General features: G+C 39.3%; 1 protein-coding gene across 6 annotated transcripts in view; it reads right to left on the bottom strand.

Moving 5' to 3' along the window:
• BDP1 (BDP1 general transcription factor IIIB subunit) overlaps nt 1–20,499 on the bottom strand; it is a 56,424-nt gene that overhangs the window by 7,761 nt on the left and 28,164 nt on the right. For all 6 annotated transcript variants that reach the window (XM_080372015.1, XM_080372018.1, XM_080372017.1 and 3 more), the window contains exons 23-37: nt 19,691–19,803; nt 18,765–18,981; nt 18,146–18,264; nt 15,351–15,567; nt 14,087–14,304; nt 12,726–13,122; nt 9,511–9,627; nt 9,193–9,229; nt 7,361–7,444; nt 6,486–6,717; nt 5,513–5,670; nt 4,708–4,849; nt 3,937–4,123; nt 1,979–2,039; nt 224–413 (exon numbers count right to left, since the gene is read on the bottom strand). In XM_080372015.1, the coding sequence (XP_080228141.1) occupies nt 224–413; nt 1,979–2,039; nt 3,937–4,123; nt 4,708–4,849; nt 5,513–5,670; nt 6,486–6,717; nt 7,361–7,444; nt 9,193–9,229; nt 9,511–9,627; nt 12,726–13,122; nt 14,087–14,304; nt 15,351–15,567; nt 18,146–18,264; nt 18,765–18,981; nt 19,691–19,803 (2,489 nt within the window). The remainder of the gene's footprint in view (nt 1–223; nt 414–1,978; nt 2,040–3,936; nt 4,124–4,707; nt 4,850–5,512; nt 5,671–6,485; nt 6,718–7,360; nt 7,445–9,192; nt 9,230–9,510; nt 9,628–12,725; nt 13,123–14,086; nt 14,305–15,350; nt 15,568–18,145; nt 18,265–18,764; nt 18,982–19,690; nt 19,804–20,499) is intronic.

Raw genomic sequence — 20,499 nt, 5'->3', positions numbered from 1 at the left:
GCTGACAACAAAATCCCAGCTAGCTGAAACACTAACTTTAAACCACCAATGAAATCTTTATCAAATCTGATTAAAACCCTTTTCACTTTCTTAATTCTCTGACCAGTTTGCCAAATTATTCCCTCTTGCCTTTCTTCTTTTGAGAGATTCTGTAATTCACATTCAGGAAACTATCAAGGTTCACAAAAAGTGTTTCATTTTGCTCAAAAATAAAGGCATTTACCTGTCCACTTCAGTCACACTTGTTTCGCTTGCGTTTATTGGGCTGATAAGTATTGGGGCTGGTAGTAAGCGTTCTGAAGTTTGTTCCAACAAAGCAGATGCATCAAACTCTTTTGAGTCAGCTGGGATTTCCACCAATGTTAAAATGAATGTCTGTTCCTCCTCTGGACATCTATGATCATTGTTCACTACTGCAATTTTTTCAGGGAAATAAAGAAGTAACAAAAGTCTATTATTCAAGTTTGAAAGTACATTGTTCTCTTCACGCCCTTCCTACCTTAAGTAATTAAATTTTAGCAATCATTTCTCCACGGAAAAAGGCACTGGGGAGAGTCTTGAAACAATATGCTTCCTTTCTTCTTAGAAGAGATATACATCGTCACCCCCTGGAGCCTACTCATTGCAGTGGAGTCCTGATTACCGTCAGAGTGAAGAATATTAAAAATGCCTAGCTGGAATGAAGTTTTTTAAATGGGTGTTCTAGCATTAAAGAACAATCTGCAGTTTAATTAAACTTGTGTAAGTGGTAATCAAATGGCCCTCTGTCTTTAATTGCAACTGTCAGGTATTAAGAGTTACTTCTTTAAATGGCAGGAATCTGCTGTTTTGACAGGGAACCCAAGGATTTTTCCCCTCACTGCAGACTTGTCAAACAGGACCTAAGAAGCATAGTCTTGAATTTAATAAATGAAAAATATAAATAATTTAGTCAACAGATAGACATTAACAGATAACTCCAACGGCTATCCATTAGAATGAATTTAAGGAGAGAATATTTGTAAAGTTTTCAGAAGATGGAAAACAACAGTGCTGCTCCATTACTTAGGACAGCTCTTGTTCTTGATGATGTAAAGCTGCTGTTATTCCAATCTCAACTCACTTCGATTCTTTATCTAATCAAAGATGATTTAAGATGCTTCACCCCAAGATCCTTGCAATAACAGAGCATAACAACAGGACCAATACTTCTTAGAGATCTATCTTTTGCACATGCTCAGGAGTTACAACTTTGGACTGCAATTTCCATGTAAAGTAAGTATTCTGGGCTTCTGACACAGTGATTTTCCCCACGCTTTGGCCAAGTATTGGTTCCAAACCAGTTCCATTTCAATTTGTTTTAAGGAAAAGCTGCCATCACCTTCATACCTTTCAACATGTCTAATCAGTTAGGCATTAATCTGCTGACTCACTACAGCTACAGAGAAAAGCCTAATTGTCATCTCCCCTCGTCTTCCCTTCTTCTTTTCTCCCCTGCTCCACACTTGCACAGTCCAGTCTTCCCACTCACACAGCTCTTCACACTGGCATTCGCTTGACAACTTCATGAGCCACTATAGCTTACTAAGCCTGTGGAAAACTACACCTGTTCTCTCCCTCTGTCATGTTCAACTTTTGATGGATAAGTGAGTCAGAGGCTCACAAAGGGCTCTAACCGCTACTAAGCATAGCGCAAGGTAAGCAGCAGAAGCTCGCAGGATGGAGAAGAGAGCAAGAAGTTTCCCTTCCACTGATATTTAAACTTAAGGAAGTGTCATTCAGAAAGTTCTCATCTAGTTTGTGTTACTTAAATGTAATGCTAAGAGGCTAGGGAAGGGAATGTACTTTGTTGTAGGTCATTATGTTTGTTAATGAAATAGATTGATCAATCATGTCAATGAAAACATTTTAAAAACTTTTTAAGTTTGTCTTTGCATAACCACAAACTACACAAGTGAGTGTGGGCTTTTGCTAACTTAAAATAATTAGCACATTCTACCTGAAGTCTCTTCTGTGCTGCTCACGCATGGCTGTTGAGCATCCTGAGCACAAGCTTCACTCTAGAAATAACACATTTGAAATAAAATTAGTTAATAAATCTGAGAAATAACTCTAGAAAACAGGTAAGAAACAAACCATGCAAAATGCTGAAGGAGCTAAAAAAAAGTATCTAATGACATCATCATAATTGCATTTGTCAGCTTTTACTTCTAGCTGTTCTAGGTTGAAGGACATTAACCTGACAAAGACAAGAAACACTTGAGCAATGTAAAATTTATATACAGATCATTGTCTGTACTGATGGTTTGTCAAAATAAATTTATACTTCCCACAGCACAACTCTGTCAGAGATGACTCACACCATAAATTGCTCAGTGGCACTAAGAGAACAAATTCCCCCAACCATTACAAAACCACCGAGTGCCAAAGAAAAACATTAAGCTCTGCAACTCATCTACCCCTTCCCTTTTGTGGCATGTACCTTTGCTAAAAACAGGAATACTCTTACTGCAAGCTGCCTCTTCTCATACTCTCTGTCAGTCCTGTACGAGCCAAATCGGTCTTGTACCTTATTCTAACATGAGATCAGCCTTGACACATCAACAGGTTGCACTGGGGAAATGAGCTACTACCTATCAGCCACCCACCGTAACTGCACATACACTGATCTCAGGCAACACTAGAAAACCTAAGGGAAGTGAGAATGAACCTTTCTTTCATGAAGAAATAATACTTTTAAAGTATTAAAAAGTTTGTTTAATTATTATCTTATTAAATTTTTAAATTATTTTATTAAAATTTAACGTATTAAAAAAATACTTCTTGTTTATACTAGAACAGGGATACACAAAACACAGCAAAGAAACAGATGTGAAAGACATACTGTTTGTCCATAATAATATACATGTAAGACACTTAACTGGGTTTTGAAATAAAAGGGAAAGAGCATAGCCAAGGATGTAATTTGTTTTAAACAAAGCAAATGAAGGCAGCAGTGAAAATGCTGTGTCCAGCAGTGACATTTTAACAACTTTAATCTAAATAAATATAACACAGTAAGAGGTCAGACTGAATAAATACACAAGTGTCGTGGTTTAACCCCAGCAAGGAACTAAGTACCACACAGCTGCTTGCTCACTCCCCCCTGCAGTGGGATGGGAAGGAGAATCAGGGGATGGTGTGGTGTGTGTATTAAAATTCATGGGTTGAGATAAGAACAATGTAATAACTGAAATAAAATAAACTAGCAATGAAAAAAATGTAATGAAAAGAAAAGGAAGAGAGGAATAAAATACAAAAGGAAAAAAATCTAAACAAGTGGTGCACAATAAAATTGTTCACCGCCTGCTGACTGATGCCCCACCAGTCCCCCAGCAGTGACTGGCCAGCCCCAACGAACCCCCCCTAATTTGTACATTCAGCATGATGTTCTATGGTATGGAATATCCCTTTGGCTAGTTTGGGTCACCTGTCCTGGCTGTGTCCCCTCCCAATTTCTTCTGCCCCTCCAGCCTTCCTGCTGGCCAGGCCTAAGAGACTGAAAGTCCTTCACTTAGTAGAAACATTACTTAGCAACAACTGAAACATCAGTGCGTTACCAACATTGTTCTCATATTAAAGCATTACACAGTATTACACCGGCTACTGAAAAGAAAATCAACTCTATCCCAGCCAAAACCAAGACGATGAGTCCTCGGTTACTTCTTCCATTACAATTTTAAAAAATGTCTCAAAAATTTGCCAATACATTGCTGAAATGCTATAAACTGAGGCTTGCAATGATAAGATTGTCTGAAATATCAAGTTTGGTTATATCTTTGCAAAAAAGAAAGTTTCAGTCACCAGTTGAAGTACGAGGTCTTTAAAATGGGTGAGTATATTTGCATTAAAAACCTCTTCCTTTACAAAATTTCAAAAACTGCGCACTCTAGACTATAACTAAATTAAGTTCTTTACCTGAGTAAAGTCAATTGTGGCTCTATCGTGCTCAGAAGAACAAAGATTTTGCTCAGGAAGTCCATCCACAGAACTTTGACCTGGATGGTCCTCTAGATGAAGGTGAGATTTTTCAGGTTTTGGTGACGCAGTTACAGGTCTTAAATCTCCTGAATTTCCACAAGCATTTCTCATCCTTTTTTCTGTTCTGTAAGGTATATATCTAGTTAATTTGAAACCAATTGAAGGTACCCTGTGCATCAGCTACATTTTGTAAGATTATTTTTTTAATATGACAGTTATATAGTTGCAGAGAAACAGGGCACCTGTTTAAAAACTGCATCATTCTACTAAATAGAATGCATAATTTTAGAACAAGTCTACAAAAAATATTTCAGGAAAAAGCCTCCCTAACACCACTAATTGAGACTTTACTACTAAAAGCATGACCAAGCAGGAAGCCTTACAAGCTCATTAACATTTCCAAGTTGTTCAACTCCTTAACATTTTGTTTCACATACAATTTCACGGGAGACAATTAAGCAGCACAGGGATTACTAAATTCTGAACCAGCAAACGTAAGTTGATGTTTTACCTCCAAAAGCTGTAGGACAACATGCAAGGAGAAAAACCTTAAAAATAAAAAGTCTAAAATGTACACTTCTGTGCATAAACACACACTACCTGTAAGCACACTGTTTCCATCACAGACATGTACTACACATGCACTTCAGCTGCATATTTTAAGAGACTTTAGGAATGAAGTCAATATTAACTGATGATTCTTCCTACCTCTCAGTTTCATCTACTTGCTCGGTAAGTTCCATACTTCTAGTGGCAAAATCATGAAGAACTGAAGAATCACCTGCAGCTGGTCTGACCTGTTCTAGTTCCACCTTCTGCATTTCTGCGGTACCTCTCAGGGTTGTATACTCTAAGATATATAAGAATAAAAATCACAATAGCATTTTGTGTGTATGCATATATATATATGTATATTATTTTTACATAGAAGTTTTTTATATTAAAATGCATATATGTGTAGATGTGTATATATAAACACACTACAAAATTACTAAAAATATTGCTTTACATATAGAGATGCATATTTATGCCTTACATAAGTAAGAAATATACACATATCTCATCTTGCCTTTGGTATGTTGTGCATTTTGCCAATGACTTGAAGGTAACTAAGAGTTTGAAGACCATATTTTTTTATAACTGTTTTAAAGAATGCTAAAACAATTCTGTATACCTCCCATTCTGGTTTTAATAAAAGGGAAAGATAATAATAATAGAAAAAAAAGTACACTATATTATACTGTATTTTTGTAATTGGCAGTCCAGTAATTTTATGGCTTTCCAGGGAATTTAAGACCTGCACTGAGAACATGCTACTCAGATTACATTTAATTTTATACTGAAAGGTATGCTTATTTGTATCATAAATGGATGCCCTACATTACAGTGATGATGCATAATTAGCGAATATGAACAGAAAGTGAAGGCTTTCAGCTTAGTTTCATTTCTTGATGAAATGTAAATCCATCAGAAGAAACCATTTTCAGAACCCTAGGATAAGAAACAGGCTTACCACTTTGAACTTGCTCTAGTTGTTCCACAAGTACATTTGTATTAAATGGCTTCTGAATTACATTTTCATCTGACCTCAATACTCCAAAGGCTGGCTCAAGCTTCAGGTGTCCGTCTTTTGTCAGTCTCATACTATTCACCATAGGCAAAGAGCTATCACTGCAAGTAAAAAAGGAAAAATGCCATCAATATTCTTGATTTTTGACAGTTGGTGCAGAAGAGGCAAGAGAGATGGAGTAGATGAGACGACAAAAAGCTGAAATACAGGCTGCAGCTGATAGAAGAGACAGAACACTATTTGGCAGAGCAAAAATAAAAAACGTCTGGGAACTGGAACAGGCAGGGATACTGCAAACTAGGATATTCCTTATCTACAGAAAAAAATGAGTAATTGAAATATTGAAGATGTACAAGAAGATCAGAAATTTAACACTCATCACATGGTAACAAATTCTGGTTAATAATATAATAAAAGAACCACTGGACTTAAATTAAGGTATCTTTGACTATAATTTTTTCCGAGAGTTAAAAACCATAAAGAGTTAAAAACCATAATGATAGATCAACCAGTTCCTTTGTTCTGAATCTTTGATCTGCATCCCACAGTAGCAGTGACACTTAAGCAATTTGCCTTGGCTTAATTAGCTGTAAAGTACTTTGGGAAAATCAGCTTGGTAATTAACAGTGATCCATACCAACTAAGTCTGAATATTACTTTCTCCCTCACCAGGGTAAACAACTTCAGGAGTGAAGAACAAGTTCTACATCCCCAATATTATACACCAACACTTCACAAAAGTCATAAAAGAAAGATAAGAGGGGTTTTCCAGATTACATACAAAATTACATAAACTGAGAAATGTTTGGTAAAGCAAGACTGCTTGCAATTCAATAAAAATACCGGAAATAACCTAGCAAAACTAAGCAGTGTCAGAGGATCTCTCTCCCTAAAGAAAATGAAGTAGTAATTTAACCTGTTATCTGTAGCATTTTTCTCAAAATATTCTTCAACATCTATTCTTGTGCCAGTGCTTTGATCCTCTAGATTAATGCTGCTTCCATTCTCAGGTGGGACCAATTCCTTGGTAGAAGTGTCTGAAGACAGTAAATACTGACTAGAAGTTGTATTTTGTTTGGAGTAGGCATGGGTTATAAGGCTACTGGCCATGTCCAACTCATCTTGAGTGGGTAAGATGTGTGTCCATTCTGGTTAGAACAATAAACAGAATAGAAAAGCATAATTTAAAAGACTCAGTTTGGCATGTACATAAAGCTATTTTACACATGTTCAGCTTCAAACCTCATTTCACAAAGTCTGTGTTCTCCAATGATGCAAACTCAAACCCAGGTAAATGCAGTCCTAGGATCACACTTTTGATAGTAAGAATGTAACATTCAGCCAATGAAAGCAGATAATAAATTCTAAATAAAAGTCCATTAAAAACTAAACTAAACCCAGGTAATTTCAGGTTGTAGCTAGTTAGGTGATAAAAAGCTATGCTTCACATTAAAGGCCTGAGTTATGGTTATTTAAGCCCAATTCTTTTCTTCTGTCCAATTTATGTGACTAGGTTAATTCAAACATGTCCATCCTAAAACAGGTCTCAGAAACATCTTTCTAGCACAGTGATGCAGTTGACAGCACAGAGTAAGGTGCCTTACTTTTTCCAGCCAACCTGCACCGCCCAGTTTGACCGTGCATTACCATCAGCAGGACTAAAAGCATAAAAGTCTTTTGACCTCCTACTACGCAGCAGCATACGGAAGAGTTTTGCAGCCACTGCTCCATCCCTTCTTAGGTGGGCCCAGAAAGTACAAGCAAAGCTTTGTCCCATAAATCAGATCATACCTTCAGCGCTTGTTTTTAACTGGAACATTGGATCACCCATTGCAAGTAAAGTCATGGCAGCTTCGGCGCTTCCATCATTAATTCCTGCAAAGTTGTTAACAAACATTAAAAGTCAAAACCACATTAACAAGAAATCCACTTACTGATATCCAAAAAGCATTTGGCACTACCATCAATACAGTGGAGTATGTATTTTTTTAAATCGTTGCCATTCATAGATCAAGATGCTTGTTGACAAGACAGCAACTTTCATCCACTAAATACAAACTACAAAAACTATGTAAAAACACTGAGCAGCAACATTATTCCCTTTAATTGTGTACTGGGTAAGGTGGCAAGGTGTTGGCAGCAGCAGGGGCTACCTTGGACACAGCCAGCTCCAACTGACCCATCACAGGACACAGCTGAGCCTGTCAGCCAAGTGTCACCTTTGGGAAATGTATCTAAGAAAGGGAAGAATGTTGCAGAGCAGTGAAAGGTGAGGGGAAAAAGTGTCAGAAACAACCCTGCAAACACCAAGGTTGATAAGGAAGGAGGAGGAAGAGGTGCTCCATGTGCAGGAGTGGAGATTCCCCTGCAACCTATGAAGGACACCTTGGTGGAGCAGGTAGATACTCCCTAAAGCAACTGCGCCCTGTAGAGGACTCATGGTGGAGCAGAATTATCCTGAAGGATTGTACCCCATAGGAAGGGCCCCACAGTGGAACAGGGGAAAAGCATGGAAGAAGAAGCAGCAGAGATGAAGCGTTAGGAAGTGACCACAACTGCTACTCCCCACCCCCCTGCACCACTTGTGGGGTGGAGGCAGGGGAGTGGGAAACAAAGGCGGGGAGGGATTTTTGTCTTTGTTTCTCACCATCCTACTCTATTTTGTTTAGCAACAGATTAAATAGAGTTTTCCCCAAGTTGAGCCTGTTTTGATTCGTGATCTCCTTATCTTCATCTCAACCCAGGAGCTTTTCCATTTTGTTTTCTCCCTTCATCCTGATGAGGAAGAGGAGTGGGAGAGCAGCTGGGTGGGCATCTCGCAGCTAGTCAAGGTCAGCTCTTTCTTTCCCATTTATGGTGGGCTAACAGTTTAATCACAGAAATCCATAACCTATATAGTGTTGATCCATATCCCAAGTTTAGACTCCCGCTTGCTAATCTTTATCCAGAATACATCCCTTTGCCTATCACTAACTGGTCACATCCAACAAAACATTTCCAGTCTCCAAAGCTATTGTACTGAAATAAACTGAAAGAACAAAGCAGACTTCCCCTCCTTCTTCTGAGACAGTATCTCACTCAATTTTCAGTGGGCTACATCCTAGGAAGATGTATTTAAATTTAGAAATGAAAGTTATTCTAAAAATTAGTAGACCTGTAAGAGTTGTACCATCTCACATGGAAAGGATATTTGCTTCTGTAAAACTGGGATCACAGTCTGTCACACCTGCTTTTTTACCAGTTGAGGACATCTAAGTCGGAGACCACATTGTTGACAAAGCTATGAATCTGCCCACTCTCTCTATCACACAGTCACACATCAAGAAAGCACTTGCAAAGTTTCCTCTTCTGGTACAACTAACCAGCATGGGAAAGCGATAGGCTATACAAAAGACACATTCTGACCCTGGGAAACAGAACCTTGCAATACTTGACAGAGAGCAGTAGAAGACTACTGATAGAGAACAGTACGAAAAAAATTGTTTAACTTTCTCCAAACATAAAAGCATCCAGCATCGCAAGAGCAGGTGTTTTTTATAAGGTATATAAACTTCTAGCAAGAATAACTACATATTGGTAGCAAGTTAACGGGAAAGATATGAACAAGATTGTTTCATATCTACCTTTGTCCACCTCTGGATTTTCATGTATGGTTGTTTCCTTAAATAAAAAGAAAAACAATATCAAAGGTCCATATAAAATGACTCCAAAATTTTAACTTAATGCTTATGGGCAAGTGCTCTGCCCAAAGGTTACCCTGGCTTTGAAAGAGCATTTTAAAGGCTAGCAATATTTACTCACATAGCTTTCCCATAGCTGTGTCCCTCATATCTGTGTGGGACAAGTAAGAGCCTATTAAGCTATACTGTTAGAAGCAGAAATGGCAGACACTGTTGACATAGCTTTGTATGTGCCATGAAACAAACAAACAAAATTCTTACTGATGTTAAGGTGTTTACTTTTTCCTCCCTCTGTACCATTGGCTGGACAGATGCATGAGAGAGACTTTCAACATCAGTAGCCACCTGCACATCTGGTATATTCACAGATATTTCCAGCTGTAAAAATAATTTAAAAAGCATTTAAGTTCATCAGCCCCAAAAGAAAATCTGTCAAATGCAAATTTTTGTAAGTCACACATACTTATCAGATCTTGAACACTTACCCAAAATCAAGTCTTATATTACATACTTTCTGCTTTAAGGCGGCAGCAGTTGTATGAACTGGAGGCAGAAATAGTAGTGCTGCTTCTAACTAAATAGAAGCATGAGACAACCCAAGACCTTGTTTCTAGTTGGTTACTGCTCTACCAGACTAAGTTATGTGGCTGAGATCTTTCACGGTGGCTATTTACCTCAACTGTGTTTTGTTAAATTTTCACACTTTTTCTGCTTTTTAAGTCTGCAGGAAGGAAAAACAGTTCAGCCTTTTACCAAAGTAAGAGGAGGGAATACACACTCCCACACAAAGACACCTACCCATCCACCATTTTACCTGTAATTTTTTCTTCTTCTTTAACACCGTCTTTTCATTTAGAACTTCAGACACTTGACATTTTCAGAAACAAGGACTTCAACTTTGGCAGAAAGGTTACAATATTACTGATGAGGTTCTTAGGAAAAGCACTGCTCAATCTGGGTAGCTTTCAAAGGCTTGCACTTTTACAGATACTTTCCAACTGATCTATTTAAATTTGGTAACAGCTGAGTCCTCAGGTATCTAACCATATCCCTTAGTAGTACTCACGGCTCCTGTGCGTTAAAGCAGGAAACATGAGGATCGTCCCCACACATAACATATTCCACATCTTTGAAATTAAGGGATTCAGCAAAACTTTCTGTGAAGCAACTTAGTTGTCCATTATTGTTCTAGAGCAGGGGTCCTCAAACTATGGCCCGCAGGCTGGATACGGCCCCCCAGGTTCCTCAATCCGGCCCCTGGTATTTACAGACCCCCCCGCACCACCCACCACACCCCCGCCGGGGTTTGGGGGGGGAAACCAAGCAGCCGCAGATGGCTGCCTGCCACTGCATCCGTGCCGGCCCCTGGTTAAACAGTTTGAGGACCCCTGGTCTAGAGCTTCCATCTAGTGTTTTGACTGAGCTTTCAATTCTATTGCTGTTTCACCCACAGAAGAGAGACAGTGTGATTAATTCAGTAGACAAAAAAGCAGAATTTCAATGGGAGAAAAGAGGAAGATGACTAGTAGTATCAAGGAAGAACTGGAGTGAATGGAAAGAGGTAGTGACAAAGATCTGAGGCATGAGACAAAGATCTGAGGCATGAATGGAACAGGCCAGATAAACAGATTTGGAAGGGGGAGGGGATGTGTAAGAAAAAAGAGCTGTGAAGACACAGCACTGAGATAAAACAGGCTAGAAGGGACAAAAAAAACCCAAAGTTGTCACACTGAACAATAAGGGGGGGGGGGGGGGGGGGACGACAGGACCAGAAAAATGTCTAAACCTTTAAGCACAATGCCCTTCAAGGCCTTGAACAGAGTCCACTGATACCAAAGCTCAACAGTTCCCTGATGACAGAAAAGTGTGCCATTTCCTCTCTAGTGCCTGGTCTTAATAGATATGATACCAAGTCTTGTTATAGTCTTATAGTCTCAAGTTTTATACTAGTCTAAGAATACAATTAAAACATAGGCCTGTACCCTAGGCTTAAAGTTTCCAACTCTGCAAGAGGTCTATGGAAGAGTCAAAATGCATAGCTTTTGCGGGAGAAAAAAAATAACACAAAAAAAACCCTGACAAAAGTATGGATGGTCTCTCATGGACAGCAGCAGGGACTGAGGCCCATAGACTTAGCAAAGTAGGAACATCCCCAATTGGACTGCAGCCCATGGAGGACCCACCCTGGAACACTGAAAAGGAGTGGAGTGTGTTGCCATATCAAACTCTACAGCCTGAACCAAAAGGACAAGGGCTGGAGATTTTAATGGATATACATCTAAATTTTTTTAAACCCATTATCTGAGTTGTATGCTCTAGTAAGTACAACATGAATTGAGGGAAGACAAGCCTCACAAGAAACCAGGCAAGTGCAGCAGTGATCAACTTGAGCTGGCTTTGGTGCCCAAAAACTCAACACAACATGCTGCCTCTCCTGAGCAACCATGTAATATACAGAGCCCAAGTCATGGACTAAATTGCTCAAAGAACATTTGACAGACATTTTAAGGGGGTGGCTCACAGACCAAGGGAATAATATCCATGTATATATCAAAGGACAGGAGGAGAAGTTGTGGTTAATAAGGATGTACTGTATAGTGTAGGACATGAGCATGTTACAAATGGTATGAAATAAAGGGTGAAGATTGTACTGGGTGTGGCTAGGATGAAGATAATTTTCTTCATAGTAGCCTACATGCTGCTGTGTTTTGGATTTATGACTACAACGCTGTTGATATCAAACCAGTGTTTTTGTACAAGCAGTGTTCAGCAACAACAACGCCAAAGCTTGTGTTTTCCTACTCTTTGCCCCAGCAAGTAGGCTGGGCTGGGCAAGAGAGCACACAGCTGGCACAGTTGACTCAAACTGAACAAACGGATATTCGCTATGATATGATTCCTTATTTTGCTTTGCTTTCACAGGCAGCTTTTGCTTCACCTGTTAAACTGTCTTTGTATTAAACCATGAGTCTTACCCTCCTTCTGTTTCCTCCTTGTCTCACAGGACAGGAAAGTGAGCAAGCGGCTGCACGTATGCCTGGCTGCTGCTCAGGTCAGCCCACCACACAGCTGAAGCTTCTTAGCGAGGGGTACTCCACATACATAAACATCTCCCTTATTCTCTCATTTCCTAACACTCAAATGTAAAACTGAAACGCTCCATTTGTTCCACACTGGGCCTTAAAACATGTAGTAAGCGTGGTAATCTATGCCTACATCCACTCCCAATAAACAAACTGGTGAGCACCCTGCAGACCTATACACAGTTTGTAAACATAACTGGACCTTCAGCTGAGGTAGTATTCCATTCAAAACCAAATATATGTGCCAAGTAACATCCCTGCTACTCTCAACACCATTCTTAATGGATCAGACTAAATTGTGACAAAATTCAAGTACTTGGAGATGCAATTATGGTAAAAGCTGTATAAACAAACAAAACAAAGGTACGTATGCAGAACCCAGCTACATGATACCTCCTCCATGGTTTCCTCTATCTGAACAGGAACAGGTTCTGGAGATCGAAGACCTATAGGAACAAATACTGGAGCTTTGTTTACTTCCTCTGGTGGAAAGCATTCATCTTCATTTTCAGGCTCAAAGTCATCTGCCTCCTCCTCCTCCTCCTCCTCTTCTTGAGAAGCCCAGAGGGTCACCAAGGTTGTCTTTGAACTTCTGTGCTCCTTGCCAGATTTCTTTCTATGTGTAATTGTCAAACTTTTGCCTCTAGGAGCACTCAGTTTAACTTCTTGCCTTTGATTCCCCTTCTCACTGCAATCAGCCTCACATTCAGAGGCAGAAGCAGCAGCAGTTCTTAGCTCTGAGACATGCTTTGGCAGCTCTACCCATTTTGATGACCTTTTGGACTGTCTTCTAAAAAACAGAACAAAAGCATGATTAAAAAACAATTAAGTCCAAGATGTTCCAAAAATAAAATAAAAAAATCAATGAATAAAACCTGATCATTGTGACCAACAATACAACCTATTTACTTCCTAATGTATAGTGACAAAAATGCATCCACATGCCATTTAATCAGAAATCCTAATTTCTTCATGTATGCACAAAGTACTGATGGTAAATGTGTATTGAGCAGTTTCAGAGTGTTGGAAAACTGCACAATCAAATTTACAAAATACAGAATTCTTTGATTAGAATTAATTAATTCTAATGGTTAGGCTGAATTAACTTTAATTTGGAGGGATGTGGAAATCACATGCTTTTTGCAGCATGGAAACATTTCCAGTTCTCTTTTGCTACAGCTATACCGGAAGCCCCAAACTACGATAGTTTAGTTGATCAGACTACTGTCTAGAAACTAGAACTGTTAGATGATAACTAATTATCTGCCCCGGTTTCTCAGACAGCAATCACTTCAATAATCAGTGGCTTACTCTTCCCTCCTCAAAATGATGTGCACAACCACTCTGGGTACCGAAAGTAATTCTAAGCTTCCCCCAAAAAACATTCTCCTTGATAAACTGGCAGAGAGGGAAACAAACAGCAGCAGAGGACACTTCCAGCACAAAGTTTCTGTTTAGGTTAATTCCACAACCCCTGTGCCCCCCGCCATAGGTACTTCAAGGTCCTCCCTTTAAAATCAGGAATTTCTGTTGAAACCAAAGGTGAACCCTGGGATGGGCTGGTGGGAGTGCTGGCTGTGTTCATTTTATGAGACTGCAGGGCACGGTAAGATATCTTCAGATAGCAGACACAAGGACTAACATCTTGCATGCAGTCACATAACACATTGCAGAACTATGGCTATTGATTAAGTTTTTAAAACAGAAACCAAAACCTACCAGTTGAGCTTACAGGCCAAAATTAGTTGTTTTACCTTGTGAGATTGTCTGAATCTTTTTTCTGAGAGGTAGAAAGCTGAAAATCATCTTCTTGTTCTATTTGAGTCTCACCCTCTGCTGATCTTTCTGAAGACTGGAGTCTACTGTCCTGCCTGATTCTTTTACAAGATGTTTCTTCACCAGAGTCTGTAAAATTGTGTTTTCTTGTAGCCTCTGAGAAGGATGCAGCTTCCACTATGTTACTAGAGCTTTGCTGAACAGAGAAGACAATTACTACCATATTAAGTCCCAAACATTTTTAACTGGTTTTGGCAACAAAAAGATTCAAAGGACTAAGTTTGAGGTTCTTGAAAACATGCTCAGCTGTCATCTCTGATAGCTTAGAACATTCTTCTCCTTTTTAATTTCAGGCTCGACAGCAGAAGCATCATTAGATGGTATTATCTATGATGCCTGAGTTCCTAGTGCTGCTGCTAGTTAATAGACTAAGGCCATGCTCAATTTATCAAGCACAGCAACTCTTCAGAAGCTGGAAAGATTAATAGGTAGTTTCAAAAAATTATTCATTTAAAGAACAATTTAAGGGATGGGAAAATTATTTTTTATGCCCTGGGAACAAACTAGGAAGAAAAAACTACCCTAGTTTACAGAACAGCGTTTAAGTATTATTAAAAACAGACACACAGAGAAATGTATCACAGAACATAAAAAACATCAGCAAGCACAGTTCTGTCAACTATGGATACTTGGCTAAAATAATACGTTAATTGAAAGATTTTAGTGATCCACCTGGAGAACAAGGAGCACCAGATTAACTTGGTTGAGGTGTCACAACTTTAGACAGAAAAGGAAGTAGTCTGGGCTAGGTTAGGTCTGTTGAGCAAGTTTAAGCAGAAAAAGGCCTGAACTTTGTTCACATACCTTTCGACTTATAAGTATACTGACATGGATTTTACATAGCATCTCATGTTAGAGAGCTGCCTTAATTTTCATTTTTTAATGAATAATAGACATTAAATTAACGGGTAACAGTGTTAGTACGTGTTCATGATAATGCAGACTTCTGACTATATAAACTGTTAAACGTAAGACACCAGTGTATATTAAATATTCCAGTTTTTAAACTCCAAGTCCATTTATTCAGCATCATTTGCAATAGTGAATTAAAAAGAAAAAGAAAGAACCACATTAACCTTTCTCAGCCATATAGTGGGTTTCTATGCTGCCACCTATGGTTCAGAGAGCTTCAATACAAGAACCGAGGCACAAAGTGGCTCAAAACGCATGATCAGTACTTACCAAGGATAAACCTGTTTTTTCTGACACCAAACACACTTCTGCATTTCTGTTGCCAGCATTGCCCTCTTCTCTGCTTTCACCTTCTTCAGGATAATCTCTTTTTCTAGTAACTCTCTCTAGGTTTGGCCTTGGGTTCCAGTGGGGTTTTCCCGCTTCATAAAAATGTTTTGTGGCACTCTGTTTACTTTCTTCTCCAGAACTTAATTTAACATTGGACCTAGGAAAATAGTTTTCAACTTTTACTTCTCAGGAACTACAAAATATACTTAGCCTTGACTTATATCAACTATTTAGTAACTTCCAGCTAGAAATGAACTTAAGTGTTCTGCATTTTTATCTTTTTAGTTCATGAAGTTTAAAAAAACATAAAGGAAGAAAAAACAACGCATAAAGGAGATAATTTTGCTTTTCTGCAGTAGCAGACATTTCTGATTACTTTTGGACAAGTCTTTTGGAATGAAAACAACATTAAGTCAGGTATAGCAGAAAGTTTCAGCAATACCACCACAGGTCCCCAAAATTAAGCAACCACAGGAACATTATAATCATTAGTTCTAGTGCTTAACTTGATACCGCTTTTAAACAGGATGAAATTCTTAGATCTGTTCAAGCACATTCAGATCAGTAAGACTGAAATCTTGGGCTTTGAAACTGATGTCTTGGGAAAGGGCAAGAAGAAGGATCCAGGGAACTACAGGCCACTCAGCCTCACCTCAGTCCCTGGAAAGGTGATGGAACAACTAATCCTGGAAACCGCTTCCAGACACACGGAAAACAAGAAGGTGGCTTGGAATAGTCAGCATGGATTCTCATGCAGAAGTCACAACCAATTTGATTACCTTTTACAATGAAACAACTGGCTCGACAGATGAAGGGAAAGCAGTAGATAGTGTCTACCTCGACTTCAGGAAGGCTTCTAAGACTGTCTCCCCTAACAGCCTCATAGGGGAGCTGATGAAGTGTAGGCTAGATGAGCAGACAAGGAGATGCACTGTAAACTGATTGAATGGCCACGCTCAGAGGTCTGCGATCAGTGGCACAATCTAGCTGGAAGCCAGTAACTAGGAGTGTACCCTATGGGGCCAATACAGTGTCCAATCCTGTTCAACATTAATGATAACGATCTGGATGATGAGGCAGGGTATGCTCTCAGCAAATTCACAGATGAGACAGAACTGGGAGGAGGGTGGCCAATACACCAGAGGGTCACGCTGCCAACCAGAGAGACTTGGACAGGCTAGAGAAATGGGCTGACAGGAACCTCATGAAGTTCAACAAAGGGAAGTGCAAAGTCCTGCACTTGGGGAGGAACAACCTCAGGCACCAGTACATGTTGAGGGCCACCCAGATGGAAAGCAGCTTGCCGAAAAGGACCTGGGCTTCCTGGTGGACACAAAGATGAACATGAGCCAGCAATGTGGCCTTCATCAAAGAAAGCTAATGGTATCCTGGGCTGCATTAGGAGAAGCATCCTAATTAGGAGAAGCCAGAGGTTGAGGGACATGATACATCCCCTCTATTCAGTGACAGTGAAGCCACACCTGGAGTTACTGTACTGGAGCACCAAGAACTGGTCACAAAAGAGACACAGACATACTGGATAGAGTCCAGAAAAGGACTATCAAAAGTAAAGGGACTGAAGCATCTCTCCTATGACGAAAGGCTGAAAAGAGTTGGGACAGTTCAGCATGGAGAAACAGAAAGCCTGATGGGGATGGATGGAGAAATCTCACCAATGTATATAAACACCTAAAGGGAAGGTGTAAAGGTAGACAGAGCCAGGCTCTTTCCAGTGGTGCCCGGTGACACAGCAAGAGGCAACAGACATAAATGAAACAGAGGAGATTGCTTCTGAACATCAGGGAATACTATTTCACTGTGAGGGTGAGCAAACACTGGGACAGGTTGCCCAGAGAGACTGTGGAGTCTCCGTCCTTGGCAATATTCAGAAGCTGCCTGACATGGTATTGGGCAACCAGCTGTAGATGGCCCTGCTTGAGCTGGGGGGATGGACCAGATGACCTGCACAGGGGCCTTCCAACACTCAGCCATTCTGTGAAATTCCACCATCACAGAAACTAAAATGACTGTAAGGGAATGCCCCTGTCTTGTTAGCACAGAGACTCCGGGATTTCAGTGTAAGTTTTGGAAGACATTTTAAGCACAGGTGCAGAGACAGATGGGAACCAGAAGCTAATTTTAGAAAAGAGCAAAAGTAAATTGATTTGAGGCTGTTTGTCAGCTTACAACATAACCCAGAACCGTTACATTGTAAATGGTGCTATCTGTCTCACACTGACATACATAAACAGCATCCCCTTCACCAAAGAACCAGGACACTGCACATCATTGCATGAATTTCTCCTGCTCGAAAGAAAAAGTGAAGACACAGAATACTTCTTAGAAAGCAAGTTCATTTTATGTTACTGTACCTACCCATGTCCCAATTACAAGTGAGTGCAAATGACAATGCTCAGTCTTCCTTTCAATGGTCCACATTTGTAGTGCATGGTACCCTAATAATGTATTACTGAGAAATTCAGACAGCTAAACTCTAACTACTTTCTTCTGCTCTCACCTGAAAAGTATCTTCTATAATGGAAAACAGCCTTGAGAAAAATTCTGCTCTTACATTACTTCAGAATGCCACCTAGTGACCTTCACAACATGTAGCATATAACAACCAGTACGGCTCAGAGCCCACACTTCAAAAAGCAAGTGCTGTATGAAAACAACTGGACAAATACACAAAGTTTTTAAAGAGCTTTTTTTCCTTTGTCAACAGCTAACTTTACCTTTCTGTGGTATCCTGAATGTCTCCTACAGCATCTGTAGATAGATGATCTTGTTCTAGATTTATGTCTATATTGTCATTCTTGGCCAAATTCCCCACAAACAATACTTCCGTATCTTCCTAGGATTTGAGAAAAAAAACCCCAACAATATTAGCACAAAATACATCACCTGTTAAATAAAGCTGAGACAAAACATCACTTAAAAACTTCAGAGTAGTTTATGGCACCCATCACTGTTCTTTGCTCCTTTAGAGAAGGTATTTATCTAATAAAAACAGATACTGTAACCAATATAGTCTTCCACGAACAACCACCAAGGCGTTCAGAAGAAACCCAGAAACAGAAATATGGCATACAGGTAATGATTAATGTATCATGAGCATGACTAAAATTTCAAAGTTTAAGTGAAGTCTTTAGATTTGCTAACAGAAGTCTATATATTATCAATGTGTCATTAAACAGAATTTTAGAAGACCTCATATTAAACAATAATGTAATTCTTACTAGTCCAAAATTAATTTATGCATTTTAAACAAGCTTGTTTAGATGACTTAAGAACAGTCAGTGCTAGACCAAGCACCAGAAAGTATAATCAGAAATATCTGAACAGAATTCTTACTTTTGAGGAAAGAGGCTCCTCAGATTCTTCAGCCACAAGCAGATTCTCTCCTTTATTAGCTTCTTCTTCAACTGAAGCACCAAGATGTTGTGCCACTAGAGATTTTTCACTATATGCTCTTTCTAGGTTTGGTCTAGTTCTCTGACATCCATGCCTAATAAATTGTCCTGGTTTCAGAGCACCCAGTTTGCCTTCTTGGGAAATGGATTTTTCAGCACTAGTGAATTTAAAGCAAACAAAAAACAAAACGCAAACAAAAAAATTATGTTACTGCGCTTTCGTTGGGAGGGGAAAAAAAGCAATTCTACGTTCATTAAGTTCTGAATCAACACTTACACAAGAGGGTTAGAGACTGATATAATTTTCTTGATTGTAAACGAAATGGTCTTTTCTCAAATATATGTTTCTCATTCAGGGCAGTTATGGTTTAACATGAGAGAAGGATTAACAGATTTCATTGCCAAGGTATTTTTAACATCAATAAAAAAATGTGTATTGCTAACCATACCAGCATCAAAGTATCTGCAGTCTAATATGTACTTAAGATCTTATCTTAAGAAAAGTAGCAATAAAATATAACAGCGCAGTGGGATCAATGAAAGACAGATCTCTGACAATTTTCAAAATTTATGTGTTACAGGTATGATCACTGTATATGCAAATACAAACACAATAAAAGAAAACCTTGGTCAAAAAGAGCTATGAGTTCATACAGATCAATTATGTACCAGATAAACAATGACAAGCAGTTCACCTCAACTTAAAATGTGCTCTGAAAACATGGGAAGAAACTGCCTGTAGGCATTGAAAATTAAACACTGAGGAAAGACAAGTAACAAGGAACAAAAGAATTGACACTTGCAAAGGTATCTCATTATGCACCAGATGAAAGCTTTTCAAATGTGATTTTGTTAAACTAACCTCACCTGTTTTGTTTGCACAGTGTGTCTTCAGAGATACAAGGCACCTGAGGCACTTCTTGTTCCTGCTCCTCTTTGCTCAGTACATTTGCTTGACACAATCTAGCTTCATTTTCATCCTTTAATTTGCAATAAAAAAAAAGCATGAAGAGAATCAAGCAAGTTTTAAAAACAGATGTGTAATTTATAAAAAAAAGAATTAAACTACAGTTCCCTGCGCTATCTTTCCCAATCTCAATCAAGAAAAGAATCGAAACAAAATACTTTCTCAAATGGAAAAACCTTTGAAAACTGGATGTTGTAAAGCATACCACAGGCACCTCCAGGCCATTATAAAGATAACCTCATACCCAGGCCTTATTAGTTTTACTTCTGTATTTGCCACACTGGTTCCACAAAGCAGCTACGCAAACACACCCCCTCATCACTTCAGGTCTGTGACAGCTTTATTAGTACACAGGAGCATCAGGCCTGCTGTGGTTCTACAGATTTGCACAGCACAGAGCAGATGCACGTGCACGGTCTGCGTGCCACAGGTCTAGAACAGCCAAAGCTGAAACGCAAGCGAATACCTCAGCTGGGGTGAGCTGACACTGTGGCACTGAGGGAGACTACAGACGCAGTGCACTCCTGCTCCTCTCAGGGAACACAGCACACAAGTGGTGGAACACACCAGCTAACTCTACACAGGTTCAAGAACAAAACCAGCTATAACCACTCCAAAAAATGAGTCACTCTTACGAAGCTCAGCTATGTTTGGGATCTAAGGCAAGTCTATGCAGACATGCCTACATCCATGACGTGAATCATGAGCA

The sequence above is a fragment of the Falco punctatus genome, assembly GCF_963210335.1.
Source record: "Falco punctatus genome assembly, chromosome: Z".
Lineage (NCBI taxonomy): Eukaryota > Metazoa > Chordata > Aves > Falconiformes > Falconidae > Falco > Falco punctatus.
This window is presented reverse-complemented; position numbering and strand designations above follow the sequence as displayed.